The sequence below is a fragment of the Suillus subalutaceus genome, assembly GCF_016647625.1.
Source record: "Suillus subalutaceus strain FC151 chromosome Unknown DFJ58scaffold_193, whole genome shotgun sequence".
NCBI lineage: Eukaryota > Fungi > Basidiomycota > Agaricomycetes > Boletales > Suillaceae > Suillus > Suillus subalutaceus.
This window is the reverse complement of record NW_024540442.1, coordinates 19,751-42,591: the sequence shown is the minus strand read 5'-3', so window position 1 is coordinate 42,591 and position 22,841 is coordinate 19,751. Positions and strand designations below refer to the sequence as shown.

The following is a 22,841-nucleotide window of genomic DNA, read 5'->3' as shown; positions in this document are numbered from 1 at the left end:
GATGCTCGTGCGCGAAGGCTCCTTCCGCTGTCGCTATCCGTCGCCCGGGTGGCTAGTGACATCGATGAAATCGAGGACGGGTTTGCATCGCTGGTGCTTGACGATGGGGTCTACTACAATCCCAAACAGGTCAGAGCGTTGACTTTTCTTCTCCTGACTATATACAAGTTTACCGGCCGGGAGCGCCGACAATGTAGATATTCCGCTCAGATTCGTTATCCAAGCTGCGTTAGCAATTATTCTATAACCTCCTCGTCGACCTTCAGAGAAAGGCATCTCGATTCTCGTGAGTCCTGCATTTGACGCAGCTGTTGCGTCTTGCTGAATGCAGATACCGGATCTTCTTCCTATTCATATTCGCTATGACTATGAAGGCGTCTTTTAGAATGATCGCTGCGTGCCTTAAGACCGAATCTGCGCATCCCGCTCGGCTTGTCTAGTTGTCGCGGGAGGTGTTGCGTACGTTGGCCTTGGAGGAGTTCTCAAGATCAGGTTGAGCGTTTCCAGAACTCGGTTCACTTTCTTTCTAACTTTCGACGTCTAGTTTTGACGCCAAGAGATCTTCTCAAAGATCTCTAAAGTGGAATGGACATCGCAGCTTCGCGCCATCGGTAAGCCTTCCGCATTTCTCTCCAGTTTCTATTCAGCGCGGGGCCCGACGGTTGCATCCTCCGCGGTTGCTTATTGATCATGGCGGCCATCGGCTCTCGCCTCAACGCTTGGAAGATTATAAACTCGGGCCTTCTGACGCTTGCATCAGCAGCCGCATGAGTCCCCGCAGCTCCGCCTACCGCTTCATCTCACGTCGAACCTTATAGAGGTTGTGTAAGCTTACCCGAGTTCTCTGCAAGTCTCCGCATCGCCGATGCCAGCAAGCTCGATCGTTGGCAACTCTTTAGGGTCCATTCTTGACCCCTTACCCGCGTCGTCTCTTGTTACGCGGTAGCTTGAGATTCATTAGATCAATAACATATTTGATAGACGAGCGAAAAGAAATTGCTGCGATCGGCGCATACTATCGATGATGATGAACAATTTGTGAAAATGGAGTTGTTTTCGGGGCTTAGGTAATATACATCGCAGCTTATAAATAACGCTGAATCGCGGCGGAATGGCCTTCATCCGCTCGCCGGCCCTGAGGCCCTCATAGATTGAGCGACGTTCTCTGCAGAGGCCATAGATTGGCTTCTGCAAAGGCCATAGATTGGCCTTGAGCGTCCTGAGCGGATAACTTCGAAATCTACTTCCCCTTCGCTCATTTGCGTCAACTCGCTCCCAGGCCCCTATTGCGTCGACTACCCGAGCTCAAGCGATCGTAGATTGAGCTGCGTTCTCTGCAGAGGCTGTAGATTCGCCTTGAACGCCCACGGCGGATAACTTCCAAATCTTTTTCCGAGTATAGCCTTAGGGTAGTTTGATGCCCCAATCAAGCTTGCGCAATTTTTTATTAGCAAGCGGCGCTCCATTCCCGACTTCAACAATCAGACGCCTGGTGCCGCTGATGCAAAACAACCCCGTAGGGTAGTTTGATGCCGCAATCAAGCTTGCCCAATTTTTTGTTAGCAAGCGGCTCTTCATTCCTGACTTCAACAATCGGACGCTTGGAGCTGCTGATGTAAAATTGCAATGCAAAATCTGAAGGCAGTCGTCGTTTGTACCGTTAGGCTCCCCTCCGCGCTTGCTTCACGCTCCATCCCCCCGATTTTACGCAAAGGACGACTGAGCTCGACTTTTAAATCCCGAAGTCGCTCTGCCGCTGATTGTCATTTCCTACGGCGCTATCTCCAGCCTATTCTGGGACGCCTCCCGCAAGCTCATGCTTTGGAAGGCTTTATGCCTTTTGATTGCAAGCTGATGGTTTATGGCTCTTGCTCTTTTTTCAAGGAACTCAAAGCGCTTCAATGGACAAATATTTGAGCGCAAGAAAAATAAGATCAATCGCTCAGCGTAGTCAGTATGTGGATGCAACTCGAGCGGCGTTGCTCGACGTCGAAAAATGGGCACTGCGCTACAGAGTTTAAGCCCAAGTCAGTCGCGCTGTACTAGTGGGGCGGTCGGATTGAGCAGCTCAAGGGGATCAAAAAGGCGCTCCGTGTGGAATAAGACGGGGAGGACGAGCTCATTGAAAATTCAAGGAGCAAGCCGCCTTGTTGAAGATGCCGGAGGGTGTCTGGAAGGTCCTTGACAATGAACTCAATAAAATGATCGCGCTGCTTCGGAGGCGCATGCGACCAAAACGACTGATTCTTGGATCGCTAGTGAGCGTTTTCCATCACTTCGCTTCTGCATGACGTATATTCATCCTTCTGACCTTCTCAGCGCGGACGTCCCTGCGGACTTGCCATGAGTTCGGTTCGTCTGCGCAGGTGGGTTGTCCGGATATCGCGCGTTTCCCGCACTTACGCCTACGCATCTTTTAGCTAATAACCTTGTCGCGATCCTAGAGCCTCTCCTCGATCACTTGGAGGTCCTTGAAGTCACAATCAGCAGATATGCCTCCGAGGAGAAATGAGTTATTGCCGAAAAGTATCTCGGACCGCAGGCAAAGGAAGCGTCAGGCTTGAAGAACGACGACATTGTCCTCGAGCCCTCCACCATCGACTCGCTCATCAAGTACTACTACCGAGAGATCGGCGCGTGGAATCTGAAGAAACGTATTGACAGGGCGGGGATTACGCCAGCGTATTATATGCATAGCTCACACGCGCTGCAGATCTATTGGAAGGCTGCGCTGAAACCCATCCTCGACCTTGGCGAAACCGCCTTCCCTGAACAAGTCCCAGCTATGGCTACTAGCGCACCTACTCCGTCGAGTCTCAACTCTTTACCGAGACCAAGATCCATCCAGACATCGGTACGTTAGATTTATTATTTCCAGCGCCTCGCCTTTTTGTTCATCAGCCATGACTAGCGAGATATCGCTCGTCGGCCAACGTCGAAGAGAACGTCCCAGAAAGCGTCAAGATAGGAATCCGCTTCGTATATGTCGAAGACATACAAGAAGCCCTGCGCGAAGTTTTCCGAGGTCAAGATATTGCTGAGCGGTGGAAGGGTACGTTATCGTTATAGTTTGGTTCGAAGTTCCGCTACGTCATTACTTATTCCATTTCGCTCGATGGATCGACAAGAGGCCGACTGATTAATTGTCCTTTTATCTGATTGCGCGTCCAAGAACATCTATTTGACAGCTCCTCCCATTGGTCAATGTAAGAGTATTGCAAAATGCATGCAAACGAGAATAAATCATAAAGGTAGCTAAGGAACGATCTCATCCCCTACTTTTTGCTAGAGTTCAATGGCGCTGGCTTTGAAAGCTCAGAGGCTGCCCCCAACCCTGGAACAAAAGATGCTAACTCGTGGCCTCCATTCTGTGATGAATCTGTAATGCGAAAGCAATTAAGGCCAATTTACAATGGACTGTAGAAGTAATGCTTACTTGGTAGAGATTTAAAGAAAGCGCAAAACTGTTCAAAGTCGATGGCCATGCCTCTCTGCTCCATCTGCGCAAGAAGTGCAGAGATGTCCTCGCCCGATTTTGATTTTTGAGCTTTCGTCCCTCGTTCATCATTGCCAGAATCTGCTGGCCGCTTGAGGGGAAGCATTATTGTCGCATCTTTGGGCCCTTGCAATTGGTCAACTTGTATATCAGCTTGAGGAGATTCCTTTTCTGCTCCACTAGTGCAGTCAGTGATAGCCTCATTCTGGCATCCACCGTCAGCATCCACCTGAGCATTCTCCATAATGCTCTTTGTGCCAACAATAGCCCTCTCAGGCTGCTGGCCCTCCTGAATGCGCATCAAGTAAGCTTTGACAAATATAGCATACAAAATAGAATTCTCACAGGAGCAATCAACGTCAAGTCCTCAAGCTCATTGTTGACAATAAGGCTGGAAGCAACCTTACCTTGAGCTTTGCGACCTTTCTTTGCAGAGCTAGCTTTTGGGGTCTTTGCCTTTGACTTTGCCTTCTTAGCAGGGATGTCGTCAATCTCTGAAAGTTGGCTTGTTTCCTCAGCTTCCTCCTCATTGCTGAACAAAGAGCCTGCATAATGTTAAATTAGTTTTTGAACTGCAGCAGGGCAAGCCAATACATACGTAAGCTTGGGGTGGCTCCAGTAAATGCATCCAGAATGGCTGCCTTGCTGAAGGAGATGTTGTTCAGAAAGACATCCTGAGTGTTTGCAGCAACAATTCGGTAAATATGCACTGCCTTTGATTGGGGGGGCCGATAGATGCGTCCAATTAGTTGCCCTTCATCTGTAGCTGACCAAAGAGAGTCCTGTAGTTCAGGATCTATAAGCTACAGAAGAAAACAACAAACTAAAGCAGACGCTCACTACAATTATCAATATATTTGCGCAAGGCAAATTCAGACCAGTAAGCCCAATATTAGATATAATCAAGACGCGAGGACCATCAGGACCACTATTCTTGAATTTTGTAATGATATTTGTTCTTGCTGAAAGTGATAATTTGCCATAGATCTGTAGAGTCAGAATGCCGTGGAGCTCCAGAACCTGCAGATCAAAAATTACCATCACTAAATTTCCAGAAGCTCAAATAACAATAATTAGACACCTTTGTCACCTGGGTATAGCTGGATGGGAATGCGCAGTAGACCAGAATTTTATCAGGAATGATAGGATCAACAATGCCAGTGATGCTGCCAGGATCTGAGGATGATGCAACAAGTTTATTGTCCACAACGCATAGAGGCTGACGGTTGTCATGCTTTTGATGCCATAGAATTACTTGTGCAAGAACATCTAGTTTGCGTGAGGCTGTCATCTTCCACTCATCCAAATTAGTTGGATTTGTCCACAGATATCCTGTATTGCAGCTTGGGTGCAACAAGGCTCTGCGGACACGCACATAGAAATCCTTGGGAAATTTCATTAGCAAATGTATAAATCAATAAAAGAAAACGCACAGAGCCTGCAGCAAACTTTGCTGCTCTGGTACCACCTTCTTCAACTAATTCCTTGGCAATGAGCTCAAGATTATCCACCTCATGGTCGTACAGCTCCACCAGAAGATTATGCTCCTTGAATGGAGCCAAGCCTGAGATCCTGACTCCCTGATTGTCCACAGACCAAATAGTGCGACGTATGACAATGCCAGAAAATCTCTTGCGGATGTCATTGATCCAGGTCAGCATCTGACTACGGTATAGACTTGGAACCTCAATGTCAGCATTGCCTTTTACTGTTCCAATAATTATCTTGCTGATGCGGTCGCCTTGTTTGAAGCGCTTGCGATCTTTTGCAGCAGCAGTGCGAAGTTGACGTTGCATTTTTAGGGCTTGATCATCATAAATGCTGCTGAATAGCTCAAGGCCTAGGTATCGTCCAATATTCCATGCGTCCTATGTGAATAAAGAAAACATATTACTAAGTGAACAAATGATTTAATAGCATGCTCTTAACTCACCAGTGGTCCAGAGGTGATTGGTGTTGCTGTCATGGCAACCATTGACAGAGATCGCTCACGAAGGGAAAAAATTGCCCAGTAACCCTTTCTGATGTTTCTTTGGTTATGGGCCTCATCCACAGAGCATAACAAGAAATGATGCCCATAAGCTGTTGTTGGTGCATCTGTAGCATAGTTGGCTTTCTGTCGTGGACTCTTGGATGGGTAAAGGTTATTTGCTTCCAAAATGCGGTCAAAGTCAGATTCTAAGGCCTGGAGCAAAAAGTGATGTTGAGCTGCATGGAGAGAAAATAAAAATATCTTCATACCTTGGGCGTAGTGATGATGATTCGACGTCCTTCTGGCTGGATTGACCTGCTCCAAATATCTTGCCACCAGGATTGCCTACTATTCCAAGTAGCTAGATATGGTAGGATGTCAAAACTTCCTCGTTGGAGAAATCGGTGCAACTCTGAGGTAAATTGGGAGATAAGATTTGGCGGGATGACCAGTATGATAGGAAGATCAGGAATATTGGGGGAGTCATCATTGTTTCTCCACTGCTTGGCAGCTAATTGAATTGAGATCAGTCCTGCGCCCTATTAGACTTTGACCAGAGAGGCCTACCTAATCTCCCTGGAAAGCAGTTGTGTATCGTATAGAATTCTCGATAAAATGCCAGTAAGGCAATTAAGGCAGTGACCTGGATAGTCTTGCCTAGCCCAACATCATCCATAAGCAGAATGGGCTTTCCCTCAAATGCGTTCTTTACCATCTTGGCCAGACCTACAAGCTGATGCCAGCGGAGAGCAAGTGGCTCACCATTTGCAGGATCTTTCAACCAATTTTGGCCATCTTCAGTCCATGGGTCGCAATTGCCATATGGGTCTTGCAAAGCGTTAAAGAATGGTATGCGCTTTTCTGGAAGTCCAAGGACAGTCCAAAGGTTATCCTCTGACATACTTTTAAATTCCTCTACACCTTCAGACCACCCAAAGTCACAATCATTAGTAGCATCGGGGTCAAATTCAGGTATTGAATCCTCTGGGACAGTATTGGGATCGCAAAGTTTCAACTGATCTTGAATAGAGGCAGCAAGTAGTGTTATATCTTGCTGAGTTGCTAGGAATGAAAGTGCTTGACGTAGAGGCTTAGGTAGACCTACCTCAGAAGAAAGTGAGAAGATGTAAGTAAAAACGTCAAATATCAACGCACGTAATTTGCTTCCACCCTTTATATCTATCCCTAAACCATCAAGGAGGTTGCTAAGAGTTTCTTGCTGTTCGGAAAGCTGCTGCAGAGACTCTTGATCACGATATCGGGTAAGAATTTTGGTAAGCCCCTCGACATCCTTTAGCCAGGTCCTAATGCATTCAGCATCCAGATATTTGTTTTGCTCTGCAAGAGACAAGAATTCTGGATATACGAATTAGGTATTAGGAACTTGCATATAAAAAGAAGAAAATAATAAAAGCTCACCTTGCCATGTATCATCAATTTTTTTCTTCAACTTTCCAAGTCTTCCCCTTTCTCGTCCAATAGACTTCCTATTTCTTGCCCAATGGTGTGTAATAAGAGTATCAAGGAAGCGCCGTACTGGCTCCTTAAGAGCAATGCCATCCTCAGTAAAAGCATCAATGCCAAAAAGCACCTCTGCAAGGCCAGGATAGGCCAATGCAACTTGCGAGGTAGCTAGATCAGGTAGCTAGTAAGTAGTTGTTGAGTATGGAATACTATAGAAACAAAAGTAGAGAAATCTCACATTTGCTAATCTCATTCTCTTCATAATGGAATATGGGTCAAGACTACGTTCAACAAGAACTGCATCAACAGCACTGTTTATTTTCCAGTCTGCCCATTTGCAACGGAAAAAATCAAGCCATAGTTCCCGACCTTTGGTATCATTATCGGGACGCTCTTTTTTGATATAATCCACCTGCATAGAATCTTCCACAGCCCAGAAATTGGAAATAAAGGTCCAGACAGCCTGGTTAGCCTCAGGTGATTTCCAAATGCTGGGAGTGTCCTCTGCAACTTGGCTGGAAAAGGGAGGTGAACTAAACCCAGTACGTTGTTGCCAGGCAGGCCAACACCAAGGGATACTGCCAGCTTGTGGCCTACCAGTGCTGACAGCAAACTGCTCATCTGGAGCATCCACAAAAGAAGGCTCTTCAGCATGAGATGGTGAGCTGAGTGCCAGAAGAGCGCCAGGCATAGTAATTGTAGGCATTATTTGTGAGAAAGGCGTTTGTGATTTTTGATATGGAGTTGAGCCATTCACTATAGCATACTTGTGGCCTTTTTATACCCTCTGAACTTTGCCAAGCTCCGAGGACCAGAGTAGCGATACATGACTTATCATTACTCAGAGATTGTTTGGCTCCTATGGTAAGGTCCCAGCATTACCTCAGTCACGGCAGAGGTGAGAGCCTCATTTGCAGATATTTTTACTGTTTTTCTTGTAAATGAGATACAAAGTATAATAGTGAATATAGCGTTCTAGTCTATTCTATTAGGTGTATTGTTGCAATTAATGATACATACAAGCCTGCTATGCAGAGTACTTGAAAAGGATATTTGGGGAGTATTTAATGCCTGCATTGGGTATTTTCCATAGACTCCAGTGCCATTCACTAATTATCAGGGCGAATGAGGTTTCTTGGGTTTTTTTATAATATATTCTATCTGAATTATATTTACAGCTTGGCAGCTGAATGATGGCGGAGTAGTAGTATGCAAACTGGGCAGATTGATAGGCTTCTTGACGGGCTTCCAAATTTCAATTGTTGAAATAGAAGCCTGAGAAGCAAAATAGAATATATTCCATCTGATGGCTGAATATTTAGTTTGCCACAGCTTGACAGCTGAATGGCAGCAAAGTAGTATACAAACTCAGACATTGAGGGCAATCAACAAATTTAAGCAGATTGATGGGCTTCTGCAAGGCAGATCAAGGCGGATCAAGGTATTTGAGCAGACTGACAGGCTTCCAAATTTTAATTGTTGAAATAGAAGCCTGAGAAGCAAAATCAACATAGAATATATTCTATCTGATGGCTGAATATTTAGTTTGCCACAGCTTGACAGCTGAATGGCGGCATAGTATGCAAACTCAGACATTGAGGGCAATCAACAAATTTAAGCAGATTGATGGGCTTCTGCAAGGCAGATCAAGGCGGATCAAGGTATTTGAGCAGACTGACAGGCTTCCAAATTTTAATTGTTGAAATAGAAGCCTGAGAAGCAAAATCAACATAGAATATATTCTATCTGATGGCTGAATATTTAGTTTGCCACAGCTTGACAGCTGAATGGCGGCATAGTATGCAAACTCAGACATTGAGGGCAATCAACAAATTTAAGCAGATTGATGGGCTTCTGCAAGGCAGATCAAGGCGGATCAAGGTATTTGAGCAGACTGACAGGCTTCCAAATTTTAATTGTTGAAATAGAAGCCTGAGAAGCAAAATCAACATAGAATATATTCTATCTGATGGCTGAATATATTTAGTTTTGCCACAGCTTGACAGCTGAATGGCGGCATAGTATGCAAACTCAGACATTGAGGGCAATCAAAATTCCAATCATTGGAATAGAAGCCTCATTCGCAATCAAGGATCACATATGCTCTCTGCTCAAGTAACACTGCATACTCTTTCAAACTTGCAAGCATCCTTGCAAGTAGTATTAGCATTGCATATCTGCACAATCCTGAGAAAAGTCCTTATATTAAATTAACTCCTGTAACTGGCACTAATGAGATACATAACTTTCTGAAAAGGTATAAAATTTATACTTGGCAGCATAGTTTAACCATAATTTCAAATTCTAAATATGCAAAAGTCTCTGATTCAGTTCCTGATTCTAATCATAACCTTAGTAAATACATTTGAAAAAGATTATATTGAAAAAAGAATCTGGGCATATGCATAGCTTTGGGATCAGCGCCTTTTTTTACTCTAGTAGACATATATAGTATATCACAATCAGCATTGCTTGCTAAAGGACGTAAGTACTTACGCGTGATTCCGCGAGATGATCATCTTCAGAGTCATCAGCCGGAGACCACTTGAAGCCGCGACGAACCGAACCTTCGGCCTCAAGCGCTGAACCCTACGGAGCATAAATTACGTTTCCCTGATGCGCGGTACTCGCAGAACCTTCGCCCAAATCCGCCCAAGTCCTTGCAATAGCTATTGCCGCTAGTAATGCGGCTTGTGAATGTTTGAGTGATTGGCGTTAGATGCAATGCCGCAGTGACAGAGGGTAAACTTTCCGCCTTTTGCATGCGCTTTTGCAGTCAGAAGTTTTTGTGAAGCCGTTTGGTCTAGTATTTGCGTCTGCTTTAGGGGACGCTCCAAATGTTCGCGTCTAACATTGTCGTTATGACCGAATCCAGGGCAATGCTTCCAAGGTACCTTGGCTAACGCTCACCCTGCTGCCTTGATATTCACACCATCTCCCGCCGCACTTGCTCAAGTATCAGTTCTCATATTGACGTAGCTGGTGAGAAATCCGCAGGGCAACGAGGGAAGTTTTAATCGATTGGCCCATCCGCCGAGTTATCTGTAGTATGAAGCTTATCTAATGCGAATAGATTAAAGCAGAGGACGCACGGCTTGGAAATCGCGAGCTCTCCTTACGGAACCGTTCTGTTAGCAGATACTGCGCGTTGCACGAGTCTCACGACGGAAAAAATACAATTGGCGGAGTAGTGCAAGACGCGGCGAAAGAAATAGAGATACAAAAGATGGAGTAGGTTTCGTATGCTGCGGTATTAATGACTATCGGCGCTTGGGAGAGGTGCGCAACAAATCAAAAGTACGAGACGAGCCAACAACATGAGCAGTCGCGGACCGTATGGTTGGCGCACCTAGCGTGGTAGCCTGAGCGCTACCATTTGGAGTAGTTTGCGTTGCGGACGTTGAAGTAGCAGCAGGCTGAGATTGCGATGACGACCCCCTGGCCATGCGATTGGCCGCTCTGCTGCTGCGTTTCTTTTGGCCGCGGAGTAACAGACAAAGGCCACAGAGGAATTATTGAGCTACGGTGAATGAAAACGCACGCGAGGAATGAATACCTTTTTATCCCGTACAGCAGCGACTTTGACACTGCAAGGACCTAGTTGAGAGAAGATCCCTTGCTTTTGTGCCTGTTGGAGTTCCGTTGCTTCGTCTGCGTGGGAGTGAGGGCGATGGAAAAGCGATGGAATGCGGGCGAGGAGCGCGCGCGGACTGCCTATAGAGGGTGCAAGAATGCGATGGGAGGAATGGTGATGAACGCTACGGGACGTGGAGAATTGATTGCAAGAGGTGAGATCAAGGACCGATTCCAAAAACGCAAATGACTCATATGAATGTGGCCTAGAGCATCATCAAAAAACCTTGGGGGCATTCGGCAGGTAGGAATGGGTGAACGCCGCGTAGGCGTAGCATTGCTCTAGAGTGATGACCTTATGTAGAATGGTTGAAAACAATAAAAAACACGTCACGTACGTTTATTGGCGACTTTGCAGGTGCCTCCTGCATGTGGGAGATTAGTGTGGATGGGACTGAAGAGCTGTGAGACTTACATCAGGAATAGGTAGGAGAAGGTCTTCAAGGCCAGGATAGCCTGAATATCCCATGCGTAGACATTGTTGTCACTGCCAGTAACTAGCACTTTTCCATCGGCGGAAAAGGCTGCATATAGCACACTAGACCTGTTATGCTGATCACAAAGGGGAGGTCCGACTGGGAAGTTTGTGTCGAGATTCCACAAATACGCTGCCCCAGATGTACTGACAAGGAAACAGTCGTTCTGAGACAAGGAAATGGCGTAGAGATGCTCTTGAGACTGCGCATCGAAGATACCCAGCTAGTGGCGATCTGGTGCCAAGTGGCAGTGTCGAATATACTAATCGGGCCATATGACGCGCAAGATGTTTTTTTTCTGAATCTGGATTCTGACGTCCAAGTCAACTCATTGCATGAGGCCTGAGGCTGGAATACTATTAGTTATCACTTGCTCGTGCTCACCGCATTTCGCGCAGTCACATAATTGTAACAGAAAGTTGCTGCATCCTCTGAATTCTATCTTAGTAACGTGCTTACTTGCTTCAAGTTATTATGGTAAATTCAACTGTTCGGTTGTTATATTCAGTTGAGTGGTAAAGCCATGGGTAACTGCTGATGCGCTTGCTTTCGCCAGCGCATGGAATAATTAGCATGATACGTCTAGGAGCGCAATGGTCGAGCGTCATGATCTTGCCGTCTTGTTGTCCAAAGAATGAAAATGCTTTGCGAATGTGATCGTCAGGCATCATGGATTTTGCGCGTCTTGCATTCCCGTTTCTTCTCTAGCATGACTATGCTTTCTAGAGATGGCTTCCTGCGCATTCACTGTTCAGGCATCCATCGTGGCATGGCCGCATGGGAACGCAACGAGCCGCATTAAATTTATCGATCAATTCCCCTAGTGGAGTTGGCAGCCAATGATCTTGATTTGACCGAAAATCGCTGACGTAAGCGCAAATTCAAGTCTGCAGGCGTTGTCTCCGATGATCTGGCGAGCTGTTAGCCATAATGCATAACCCCTCAGCCTCTTGCAGCTTTGAGGCAACTCCGAGTCGCGGAAATAATTTCACTAACCCGCGAATTGGTATGTCCTGCCTATCTCTGAATTTCAGTCACTTGATGTTTACATGACCAAGGCTGTACAAATTTTCGCGGTCCGTCGGAGCCTTTGCTAGTTCTCCGTAAGTTCTAGACCGAGCATCTTTGCCAAGGGCTAACAATGCTTGTAATGTTCTGGACGAAGCGATTCGCATTGCATACTAGACATGGAATTCTCCAAGACATTATCCGCATCACTCTCTCGCCTTCCGAAATCACGCCAGACTCTACTTTTTCTCAGCCACACATTGTAACCCCGTTCGCGTCACAATTAGCTCGCTTGGGTCTCAAAGACCCCATCCCCAACGGCGTGGATGGAACTAGCAGCTCGTCGGCTACTCTCCACTCCCTGCGCAGTACTACTCTGTCTGCACATTGGACGAGAAGCTTGATGTCCTGCGGTCATTCATCAAAACTCACTACACTCCAAGGCCCTCGTCTTCCTGTTGACTCGGAGGCAAGTTTACTTCGGTTTCGAGACTCTTTGACAATCCCTCAACTGTTCATTTACTGCCCCTTCACTAGGCATTCCCTTCCCCAAATCTAAGGCGCCATTACCATCCTGCATTCGCTAAGATTGCACTATACCCTAATTCCTTACCCGTCAGAACGCTCTTCAATGTCATTGGACCCCTCATAAACCCTACACCTCGACAGGAATCGTTTTGGGGGTAGCCGACCGTGAAATCGGTCCCCTTGTGACCGCGACGACGCGCGTTTCGTTCAAGGTCCCATGTTGACATTGACGTAGTACTCCAACGTGTATGCGCTCTGAGCTATGTAAATAAAACCAAGCATAAATTGCAAAACTCCCTCCGTCTGTAAGTTTACGCGTCCTGGGGAACAGTGCACGCGGTCCGTCAGCGCACCGAATGCAAAATACACAAGGCAGACATGCTCACCTCCTTGGAACCGGCGCCGGTCGCGTCCAACCTGGCGAACGCCAGGTCCACGATGTCTGGGATGTTGTTTTCGCGCTCCGAGTGGACCACAATGAAAGGGCAGCATCCACAGAGGACGAAGGGCGGGAGTTTTTGCTTCCACCAGGGGCAGGTGACGACGATGACAAGAAAGATCGCGATCAAAACCACCGCGAGCACGCTGCTCACGGTGGGTGCGTTGTTGGGCAGGGGGACACTGCCCATTGGTGCCGTCGAGGTGGGATCGCCGTAGACGAGAGTAACAGTCACGCTGGGTACTGGGCGAGCTGCCGGAGCCATTAAAATTGTTCAAATTCGCCTATAGAAGAGGGGGAAGAAACGGGGTTAACGAACGGCGAAGACGTTCAGAAATTTACCCGAACAGCGGAGAAAAACAAAACAGCCAAGGAAATCAAGCGGAGTGATCGAGCTCGAAGCCTCGATTGTCATCGACGGAGGCACCGAACGAACAGTTTTCCCAAAACGGTCTATTCTTGGCGCCAGGGATCCCCAAGACAGACCCGGACAGACCCACACGGAGCCGGGCGGAGACTGCCGAAAATTCGGATTCCCAGACTTTCTGGAAAAGCGGGAGGCGTAAGGGGGCGCGACGCGGAGACGAATGGTCTCGCTTAAGCGTGCCGGCAATCTCCGAAGCATCATGGGCGCCTGTGGAACCGTTTTTTCTCGCGCTAGAGATCTGAATCGCACGACTCACGTGACCGTGACTAACAACGAGTCTTGACTCCTGATGTCAATCGCCGGATCCACAAGCATCCTGACGTTCACGGATTGACCAGACCTGCATGCAGTGACTGCTGATGCGAGCAACGATGGTTATGAAATCAAGTGAGCGTTAATTTCCTCTTATCATTTATAACCTCCTGTATGATATTGTATCCTAATTCTCGTTCTTCACGCGACGCAGCTGGATCCAAAGTAACCAAGGCACACCCTCCTGCTCACACCACTGTAAATGTGCGGACGCCTCGATGATCTCACCGACCTAAGGTTCTGGTCTTCTCGTTATTAATATTCATGTTCACTTTCTCCCTTGATCATATCTGCATTATTACTTCACTAACGATCCAAACTCGTTCTGTTTCCTCGAGATTCTTAGCTTCAGCTTACCATTTCATATACACAGGTAGTTCATAGGGTCCAACTTCTTTTGGTTAGGACAGAACACAATCAAGCGTTTTATCCAGGAGCTTCCAAATGTCAATTGCCTGCGCGATTATGTATGGCAAAACTTCATCGAAGGAGGGTGATTAATTACTCATATGGCCGGTGTAGTATTTATAATTGCTGGAATTGGAGGCAGACAAGCAGGTACTGCAGGCTGTACATTTGTTCAAGTTCATGCGGCTGGCCGCTCTTTTCTTTCTCCCCTCATCCTTTTTTCTGAATTGGCGCACAATATGGCATGGACTTTGAAGCGATAGACGTGCGACCGTCGTTCCTGCATTTCCAGAAGATCAATATAGCGTCGTCGACGGTCACACTTAATATATTCCTTCCTACATACACGCCCGCGCATCTGCAATTGCAGCCTTTCGCAACCATCATTCTCACCCCAGCTCAATCTGCTGACACTTTAAGCGACCACCAGTACCGCCCTCCTTCACAGAGGGATACCCCAGACAGGAGACAGAGTAGCTCTCATTCACATAGCACCCGTCAACTCGTAAATTCTTCACCACTAAACGTGACGCCCATCCCAAGCATCACCTCCCCCACAGCAACAGCAGTCGCGATATCTTGCCAGTGCCAATGCGCCATTGCCCGCGCCTGCAACAGTCGCAAGAATGCGCATCCGGTCCCCTCTGCCTCCGTCTCAACACCAAAATGGTACTCCCAATACCACTCCTACCTTTCTATCCTCGTTGGCACGTGCATCATCGTCTCTCTTGCAGAATGTCGTATTATAGACCTGTAGCCGGCCGTGGTCTTCTCTCCCATGACTTTAACATGAGTCGTGCTGAGCGGTCAGCGTCTTGTCGTGTTTCGCATCCTGACAGTTCCTCACACCTTTGCAGCAAACTTATCGAGCCTGAGCGTGCAGGCCACCTCGGCGGGGACATGGAGACTATTTCGGGTGGCTAGTCGAGTGACGTAGTATACGTTGTCATCCGCTAGAAGAACAGGAACGACGTGGCGACAATAGACAAATGTCATTTTCAAACCTGAGGCCTAGATGTTATAGATACCGTATTACATTCCCTTGGGAGATACAGGTGCGTCCACTTTGATTTGGACTGATTGTCATCTGTACTAGATAGTTCCGCAATACTGATATTCGGAAAGACCCATTCGTCGCCCCCCATAAATTCAAGACGCGCTTTAGAATCGTCAGTATCAGCGTGGGACCGCACAGCGTGCCACAGCCACAAGCTCGTACTACAACTTGAACAATGACTCGGAGACAGAGATGCCATATCAGACGCAGTGACCGCCCCCACGGATCATGCAAGGAAAAGCGCCAATGTACAGTGTGAACGACCGGCACAGGGGGCCGGTGCTGGTACAGGAATTGGACTGAGGGAGGGAGGACAGAGGAAGATTTTAGGTAAACAGCTCACGGCGCAAATGCCAAACGCATAGAGGGGCTTGAAGTGCGCAGTGAACAGGTTGCAATTGGAAAATGATCAGAAGCTGGAGTCTGGGACTTGGTGGACACGCACCGCTACCGATTTCATATGCAACGTGCGCTGTAATATGATAGCGAGTACTAGTTCAAGAATAAATGGGCGCTTTGCAGAAGGCGTGAGACCGCACAGCGCGCCACAGCCACAAGCTGGTACTACAACTTGGACAATGACGCGGAAGACAGACTCGGAGATGCCAGATCAGACGCAGTGACTCAGGGCCTGAATTGTTCAAACTCCCGAAGTTGCACACGCATGGGGTTCGCTATATAAACAAGAAAACACTCTAGATCTTGCTCCCTCACTGGCATATATAAGGAGTTTACGCATTACCATCGTTCCTTCCTGTAAAATTGGATATCACGTAGACGATAGAACTCGGTTTGTTAAACATTTTGCAAGATACTATAATAGTACCCGGCTTGTATACATACGTACGAGACTCTACATCATCTCTATCCTACCCTTTACGATTCCACATGGAAAGCATCACTCCAGACGCACGTACGCCTCTCCCACTGTGTACTACCAACGCCTCTTGCGGCCTTTTGCCTCGAAATTTGCCGAAGGCACAACGGGTGTGGGACTAGTCCCACGTAGCGAACAATCATGCGTCCGAGTCGGGTAATACGAATGTTGGAGGTTCGTTGCTGCGTCCGTTGGCTGTACCCTCGGTTTTACCTTTCCTGCCTGTAGGCGCCCCTGATCCAGATGAGTTCCTGATACCGGCGTCATGATAGGGTTTCTGGTTACCCCGCCGTAACGCGGGTGGATGTGCGAGACGCGCGGTGCGTGCGAGCGCTGATGGCTATAGTGGTGTCGTCATGAGACATGAAACAAATTTGCAAAATGACGACTTACAAGCAAGATCTGACGCGCGAGATCTGGCAAACGCGAAGATGGCTGAGGCACGAAAAAAACAAGTCTGTCTGCCGAAAAACAGGGCAGGGTGGCGCAGAAGGGAATATAGGTTTGTTATTGAACTCTTTTTCGCCTTTTCCTGCACGTGTGTCGTCCAGAGTCGACTGCGAGACGGGGTAGGAAGGGCCGATGACTTCGGCGCGAGGTGGGCAGAGCGCAATGTTGGCGTATGGCGTATCTGGAGGGTTCCACCGTGGATTGTTTTATGCTTGAGACAGGAGCATCGTCGCAACTTTGTGCTTTAAGGGGTTTGGTGGGCTGGGAGGGGACGAAAAGCGTGACGGTATGGTGGTATGTTTGGAGCGCTTGTGCTGTTTGGGGGATTGGAAGGTGAGGTGGGTGTTTTTTGGAGATGGCGCTAGCTGGTGGGCACGAGGAGAGGTGCAACTCTGGCGTGGAAGCTAGGATAGACTCTTTGAGTAGTTGACCTGCGTCACGCAATCGGAAACGGTGTTGGAGTTTATGTGGTGTGGAATGAGTGAGAGTGGCTTTTCGAGCTTCACGTTGGCTTTGGTGATATACTTCGCAGGCGCGACGCGTCACATCTGGGAAGTGAGGGAGGAAATCTGGGGTCGTTGAATGGTCGAATGAGTCATCATAGTCGTCAAAATCGCCCAACAAAGGCTGCGGATCGAGAAAAGGTATCGCGTCGCCTTCGTGGCCCTCCTGCAGATAGCAACCTGTAATAACAACTGCGTTTAACAAACGGCGAATAGGACACTTCGTGAAAGATACCTTTGAATTCCAAGAGATCGTCGAGTCTCCTAGCGCTGCTGCTCGCATACCTCCCCAGGTCCTTCTATTCAGAAACACAATACGCGTCTAATTCTTCTGGGTTCACACCTAGGTCTCCTAACGAGCTCAACGCATCCCATACTGATATTCGTGAGCGTCCTGATTGCAAATGTTCGGCATAGTTGCCACAGACAGAAGACAGTGGGACAAGATAGCTGGCAAGAACAACAGATGCCTGTGGCGATGACCTCGACAAATCATGAGCGCATAGAATATTTAGACGTAAACGACCGCAGGGTTATCACTGGGTACACGTTCTTGATGTCCGGAGGTGCTGTCAGTTGGGTGTCGAAGAAGCAAACGTCCGTCGCGCTGTCGAGCACCGAGGCGGAATACATGGCGGCCGCTACTGCCACCAAGGAAGCGGTCTGGCTAAGGACTCTCCTCCGCAAACTCGATTTTTCAAAGGCTCCCTCCACAACCCTCCAAATTGACAACCAATCTGCGATTTTGTTAGCCAAAAATGCTATGTTTCACGAACGCAACAAACGTATCGCAATCCGGTATCACTTTATTCGAGAGAAGTTGGAGGAAGGCGAGATATGCGTTGAGTATGTCTCCACAAACCAACAGATTGCCGACGTTTTGACGAAGCTTGCGCGCGAGAAACGCCGACGATTTGTTGAAGGAATAGGAGGGGCGAGCGGCGGACAACAACTGTTGACTGGTTGAGTGGGCCCGCGCGTTGTAAGGTCATATAGATAAGCGATAGCATTAATCGGACTTCAACAAGCAACGCTTGCTTACATAATACGCTATGCGAAGGTTTTACCTCAATCTTCGACTTAAGCGAGACTGAGTATCTACATTCGTTATAGAATTCGTCATGCTCTTTTTCGTCGTCCCCTCGAACAAAACCCTTTAAGATGTCCCTGCCACCAGCGTCGCTGCCCCATCTTTGCCATTAAATCTTGGATTGATTGCAATGCGTGGAGAATTCGGGCTGCATCGTCCCTTGACAACAAGTACGCTTGATTTGTTCCTCTCTGGAGTGCAGTATCTTATGGAGGACGTTACTAACCAGGAACGGGGGCGACCTGAGCTTTCAATGGCAATTTCCACTTGCTCTTCAGCCCATCCGCACCCTCTTGCCCTTCTTTGCTATAATCTGCAGGAGCCAGAGCCTCCTCGTTGTAAATTTCCAAGGCTTTTATAGTCTTCTCTTGCATATTAAGCGTTGTAGTATCGACGCAAGGTAGAAATGCAGAGAGCTGGGCGATTGCGCCCAGGCTGCATATTTATTATTGAGTCATATATTGATCGCCCGGATTAATATATATCATGAAGTTTGACAGCATCCCGACTGTTCAGAAAGCAGATTACCCTCAGCCGTTGCCCTCTGGCATTATCTTACGCGTAACGCAATGAGGTGATGTTTGGTTACCCCAAGCGGTATATCTGCGGCAGACTACATTCCCACTAACTGGCGCATTAAACCCGCAACCAGCCCCCGGGTACCAAAAATTTCAGAGGCCCGCCCGTACCCGAACGTCTCCAAACTTGAAGACTACCGCAGCCTGGCAGGTCACTATCAACCCGGCGTAGGTACCCCCAGAGCGCCCTTCTGCTTGGGATATCGAGGTCAAGATGGAGGACACCAATTTGAAGAACCGCATCATGATGATGGTACAATCAAGCAGAAGACGCCTCACCAAGTTGGATGATGAGGTAAGACGTTCAATCCCTCCGCTCCGACCCTTCTCTAACGCCTAAAAATGTAGATTGCGCTATTATCGCAGTCACCACATAACTAGCCTCACATTCACACTACTATCTCTGCTACTCTGAATGTTCCCTAAAGGTGTGTAGGTTTTACCCTTTCATTAAATGTAGCAATACACCTTACACTCAGACCAGGGGTGCTGCCCTAACGAGGCGGCGTGACCGTTTGTCACAGTTGCGCGCTCTTTGTCCTGCACTATCTAGATCTAGCCGCACGGTTTGTTTAACGCTAACGGCCCTTGACGCCACCCATGTAATTCAGTTCCATGGTACTCTGGAAATACCTACTGACCCCCCAGTCCAATACACAGGCGAAGCAGCAGACATCATCGCCATTACCCAACCCATCTGGAACATCCTCCCCGCGCCCGAACTTCGCGCCTTGAAACTCAACAGTAAACGACACCTCCGAAACCCTGAAGTCAAGACATTCAAGGTCAGTCGTGTTATGCATGATTTAGGTTTTTCACCTATCGAAGCGTCCTGAAGGCACACAGTTCTCCGCTCACCATAAGCGTACATTCTCGCAGTCCTCAGTGGTCGTCAATTTTGCTTGGTATCCTGGGGCATCATCCAGCAATGCTCCAGCTTACTGTTTCGTCGCTTCTGTGCGTGACTGTCCAGTGAAGCTTCTGGATGCTTCGGATGGAAGGGTAGTGTTCATATACGTTTTCGTCAGACCGCCGATCAACCCCACTAGCTGAGGGCCTCGTACCAGATTATCGATCATCGTGAAAGGTTCATCGCTCCTCATAGTCTCGCGTTCAACTTAACAGCCAATAAGTAAGCCTGTCATGAAAACTCCATTTATTTTTGATAATAATCACCACGGGCATTACCCACATCAAGGCTATACTGCGGTTTCGAAGATGCCATCAAGATATTCGACATACAACAACCTGGGGAGGGCGATCGGCTCCCGACCACGCCTTCCGAGAAGAGCAAGGATGGGTTCAAAGGCAAGATATTACATTTCCTAGATCGTATGAATGTTGATCCAATTTCAGGCATCGTATCCAGCATAGCTTTCTCCTCCTCTTATGACTACTACGCGATCGGCAGCCTAACACCTTCCTCACAAGCAATGGACAATATTGTGCTGTATTCGGAGTCAAATCAAGCAGCCATCATGCCTATAGGAGGCGCATATTCTCATTCTGGAGTCACGCAGGCATGTCGCCTGGAGAATTAGCAGTAAAGCTTATCTCATTCCTTACAGCTGAAGTTTCACCCGACAAAACCGCATATTTTGTATGCTGCATTTCGTCGACACGATGCTATATATGCATGGGACCTTCGCAGTGATACATCTGTACCCGTGAAGGTTTCCAGGATGTCCCCTGATTCTCGCAAAACATTAACCAATCAAAAAATCGAATTCGACATAGATTGTGCTGGGAGATTGTTGAGCGTCGGTGATCAGGTACTCGACTTTCACAGATATCCACCATTCAGGCTTCCTTGCTAACAATCTGATTATAGAATGGATGCGTTTCGATGTTTGACCTCGGAGATTCGGACGAATTGGATTCTGAACAGTCATCTCTGATTTCGCTGCAAAATATCGCCCCAGAGATGACTTTCAACGCACACGGAGGCAAGTATACCAAACACCCCGCGCTCATCCCTTTAAAGCTGATCTTTGTGACCGAAGATGTGGTTGGCTGCGTGGCATTTCAGCCCTTGCATTCTAATCTTCTGGTCCAACGGCGAGTCTGGAGTTCATATTGTCATGCAGGCTCTGATCCTCACCCGTTTCACTCACCATTTAAGCAGGAATACGGCGCCCTATATCTTGCCAACGGAGATGATGCCTTCGCTGCAAGTGACTACAACAGGGCCATTGATTTATACTCTGTGGCGATCGAGCTGGATTCTGCAAGTGACACCGTGTTTGCGAACGTGGATCTTGATCAACCTGGCATAGCAGGTGAGTGAAACCCTTTCATATCTCCCGCTCTACTTATCTCACTCCTCCACCCAGAAATGCTCTTCCTAACCATCCAAGCCGCAGCAGTTGACACCCGAGCGGAACTGTACAAACACATCGTCCTCTCAGGCGGCTCAAGCATGTACCCAGGCCTCCCAAGCCGACTCGAGAAAGAAATGAAACAACTGTATCTTACGCGTGTGCTGAATGGCGATCCAACGCGGTTGAACGTACGTCCTTTGTCTTTTCTATTTCGTGCTTCTTGGTTCCCCTTTCACCGTCACTTACATGTTTCGCGCCTCCCACAGAAATTCAAAATTCAGATTGAAGACCCCCCTCGGACGTAACAAGTCAGAAGAGTGAGTTCCTCGATTTCAAGCCTCCGCGGGGCTAATATTAGGCTACACATGTTCAGCATTGGGTGAGGCCTTAGAGGGGCACACTGGAGAGGTTTACCCAGTCTCGTTCTCACCGGATGGTACTCGCATCGTGTCTGGTTCCTCAGTCAGATAAGACTGTGCGGCTCAGCCTACCAACATAGTACACTGCTACTTCTCTTTGATATCCTCATTCTCTTCATCCTTCTACTCCTCCTTCACGCTCTCCTCCTTCACGCTCTCCTCCTTCGCGCTCTCCTCCTTCACGCTCTCCCCATAATCACTCTCCTCCTTCACACTCTCCTCGTAATCGCTCTCCTCCTTCATGCTCTCCTCCTCACTGCTCTCCTCGTTCTTGCTCAAAATCTCGGCGACAGCACGTACCTCAGCCGCTTCCTGCATCGATTCCATAACCTGCACTGTCTGCTCATAGCTAGTGAGGTGGCTGTAAACAGTCTTGACAACGTCTCCCTGAAATCCAAGCTGGTTTGCTAGGGTTCCGACTAATACATCGAAGCCAACTTCGGCAAAATGGGCGATGTCAGCCTTGTGTAGTATGCTGGTATGAGTGGCCGATGACTCCAAGGTAGAACAGCTACTGCTGCATGCTCGACGACTGTCTTCAGATGGCTGTAGCAGGGTTTTAGTGAGACGCTCTTCAAACGCGCCATTCCTACACCACAGGCGCCACCCTCTAACAGCCACCGGCACAGCGCTGCAGCAAAAAAGGCAGCTCCCATCCCTGGCGTCGGCATCCCAGACCTCCCACACGGACCAGAGGCATGGTGCACTGCCGTGAAGCAGTGGGAAGACCCTGCTGCATCCATCGGCGGCAAGGCACTGAAGGATTGGCATGAAGAGTGGTACACTGGCCCCATGCGCACGGTCACTGGCGTGAAGCGGAACATCCGCAAGGTGATCGCTGTCAAGTTCTACCGGTGAGTAGCCTTCTCACGCCGATTGTGGGTTCAAGAGCGGCGCTTGGTTGCTTGCAACTCATCACGGGCTTCGACAGGCTGCAGCGGGACGAGGAAGTATTTCTGGAAGCATACCCTGAGGCGACACGCGGTGTCAAGCCACTTTTCGATGCGATTCAGCGCCTAACGCCTAAAAATGTAGATTGCGCTATTATCGCAGTCACCACATAACTCGCACACGAAGCGGCAATTCCTTTAAAGTTTCGCCAGAGACCCAGCTAATTTCATACAGACGCGGCTTGCGTCACAGTCTGGTGACTTGGAAAGCGAGCTTAGGAATGGACCAAGCGAGGCAACCTTGAGTTGAGGAAGCTGTTACCGTCCGCGAATGATTGCACCTAGAATCTTGAGGCATGCAGTACAGTTTGTTCCTTGCTGCGTCGGCCTTGCTTTTGGAGTCTTATCTTATTTGTTGCCGCGCTTGTGCATTTCGCAAAAAACTTTCGACGATCATCTTTTCCAATGTTATGCTAATTATGCGCGAGCGGCA

The 22,841-nt window shown here is 48.1% G+C and overlaps 7 protein-coding genes across 7 annotated transcripts; 3 read left to right on the top strand and 4 right to left on the bottom strand.

Moving 5' to 3' along the window:
• Positions 1 to 2,521: 2,521 nt before the first annotated feature.
• DFJ58DRAFT_669626 (uncharacterized protein) lies at positions 2,522 to 2,863 on the top strand (the record flags this gene model as incomplete). The annotated part of the gene is made up of 1 exon (XM_041382798.1): positions 2,522 to 2,863. A coding segment is annotated over one exon (342 nt), but the record flags the coding sequence as incomplete, so codon positions are not given.
• Positions 2,864 to 4,056: 1,193 nt separating this feature from the next.
• DFJ58DRAFT_669638 (P-loop containing nucleoside triphosphate hydrolase protein) lies at positions 4,057 to 7,623 on the bottom strand (the record flags this gene model as incomplete). Its single annotated transcript, XM_041382801.1, has 10 exons — positions 4,057 to 4,292; positions 4,375 to 4,516; positions 4,578 to 4,780; positions 4,926 to 5,237; positions 5,426 to 5,681; positions 5,738 to 5,979; positions 6,036 to 6,569; positions 6,624 to 6,772; positions 6,953 to 7,113; positions 7,171 to 7,623. 10 exons carry the CDS (start codon positions 7,621 to 7,623, stop codon positions 4,057 to 4,059), a joined length of 2,688 nt encoding a protein of 895 aa, XP_041237067.1.
• A 2,569-nt stretch (positions 7,624 to 10,192) lies between these two features.
• Positions 10,193 to 11,034, bottom strand: DFJ58DRAFT_734927 (uncharacterized protein; the record flags this gene model as incomplete). The annotated part of the gene is made up of 5 exons (XM_041386555.1): positions 10,193 to 10,405; positions 10,474 to 10,690; positions 10,792 to 10,847; positions 10,904 to 10,930; positions 10,981 to 11,034. 5 exons carry the CDS (start codon positions 11,032 to 11,034, stop codon positions 10,193 to 10,195), a joined length of 567 nt encoding a protein of 188 aa, XP_041237066.1.
• Positions 11,035 to 12,615: 1,581 nt separating this feature from the next.
• On the bottom strand, positions 12,616 to 13,758 carry DFJ58DRAFT_846923 (uncharacterized protein; the record flags this gene model as incomplete). Its single annotated transcript, XM_041393378.1, has 4 exons — positions 12,616 to 12,837; positions 12,964 to 13,268; positions 13,453 to 13,673; positions 13,700 to 13,758. The coding sequence occupies 4 exons, from the start codon at positions 13,756 to 13,758 to the stop codon at positions 12,616 to 12,618; spliced, it is 807 nt and encodes a 268-aa protein (XP_041237065.1).
• A 2,459-nt stretch (positions 13,759 to 16,217) lies between these two features.
• Positions 16,218 to 17,484, bottom strand: DFJ58DRAFT_864984 (uncharacterized protein). Its single transcript, XM_041394141.1, has 4 exons — positions 16,784 to 17,484; positions 16,571 to 16,728; positions 16,491 to 16,532; positions 16,218 to 16,437 (listed from the first exon to the last, which is right to left on the bottom strand). Exons 1-4 carry the CDS (start codon positions 17,331 to 17,333, stop codon positions 16,237 to 16,239), a joined length of 951 nt encoding a protein of 316 aa, XP_041237064.1. The 5' UTR covers positions 17,334 to 17,484; the 3' UTR covers positions 16,218 to 16,236.
• Positions 17,485 to 19,582: 2,098 nt separating this feature from the next.
• On the top strand, positions 19,583 to 21,005 carry DFJ58DRAFT_669622 (uncharacterized protein; the record flags this gene model as incomplete). Its single annotated transcript, XM_041382796.1, has 5 exons — positions 19,583 to 19,720; positions 19,768 to 19,850; positions 19,917 to 20,229; positions 20,287 to 20,490; positions 20,550 to 21,005. Coding segments are annotated over 5 exons (1,194 nt in total), but the record flags the coding sequence as incomplete, so codon positions are not given.
• Positions 21,006 to 22,127: 1,122 nt separating this feature from the next.
• Positions 22,128 to 22,471, top strand: DFJ58DRAFT_864974 (uncharacterized protein; the record flags this gene model as incomplete). Its single annotated transcript, XM_041394140.1, has 2 exons — positions 22,128 to 22,312; positions 22,390 to 22,471. Coding segments are annotated over 2 exons (267 nt in total), but the record flags the coding sequence as incomplete, so codon positions are not given.
• Between the last annotated feature and the right edge of the window lie 370 nt (positions 22,472 to 22,841).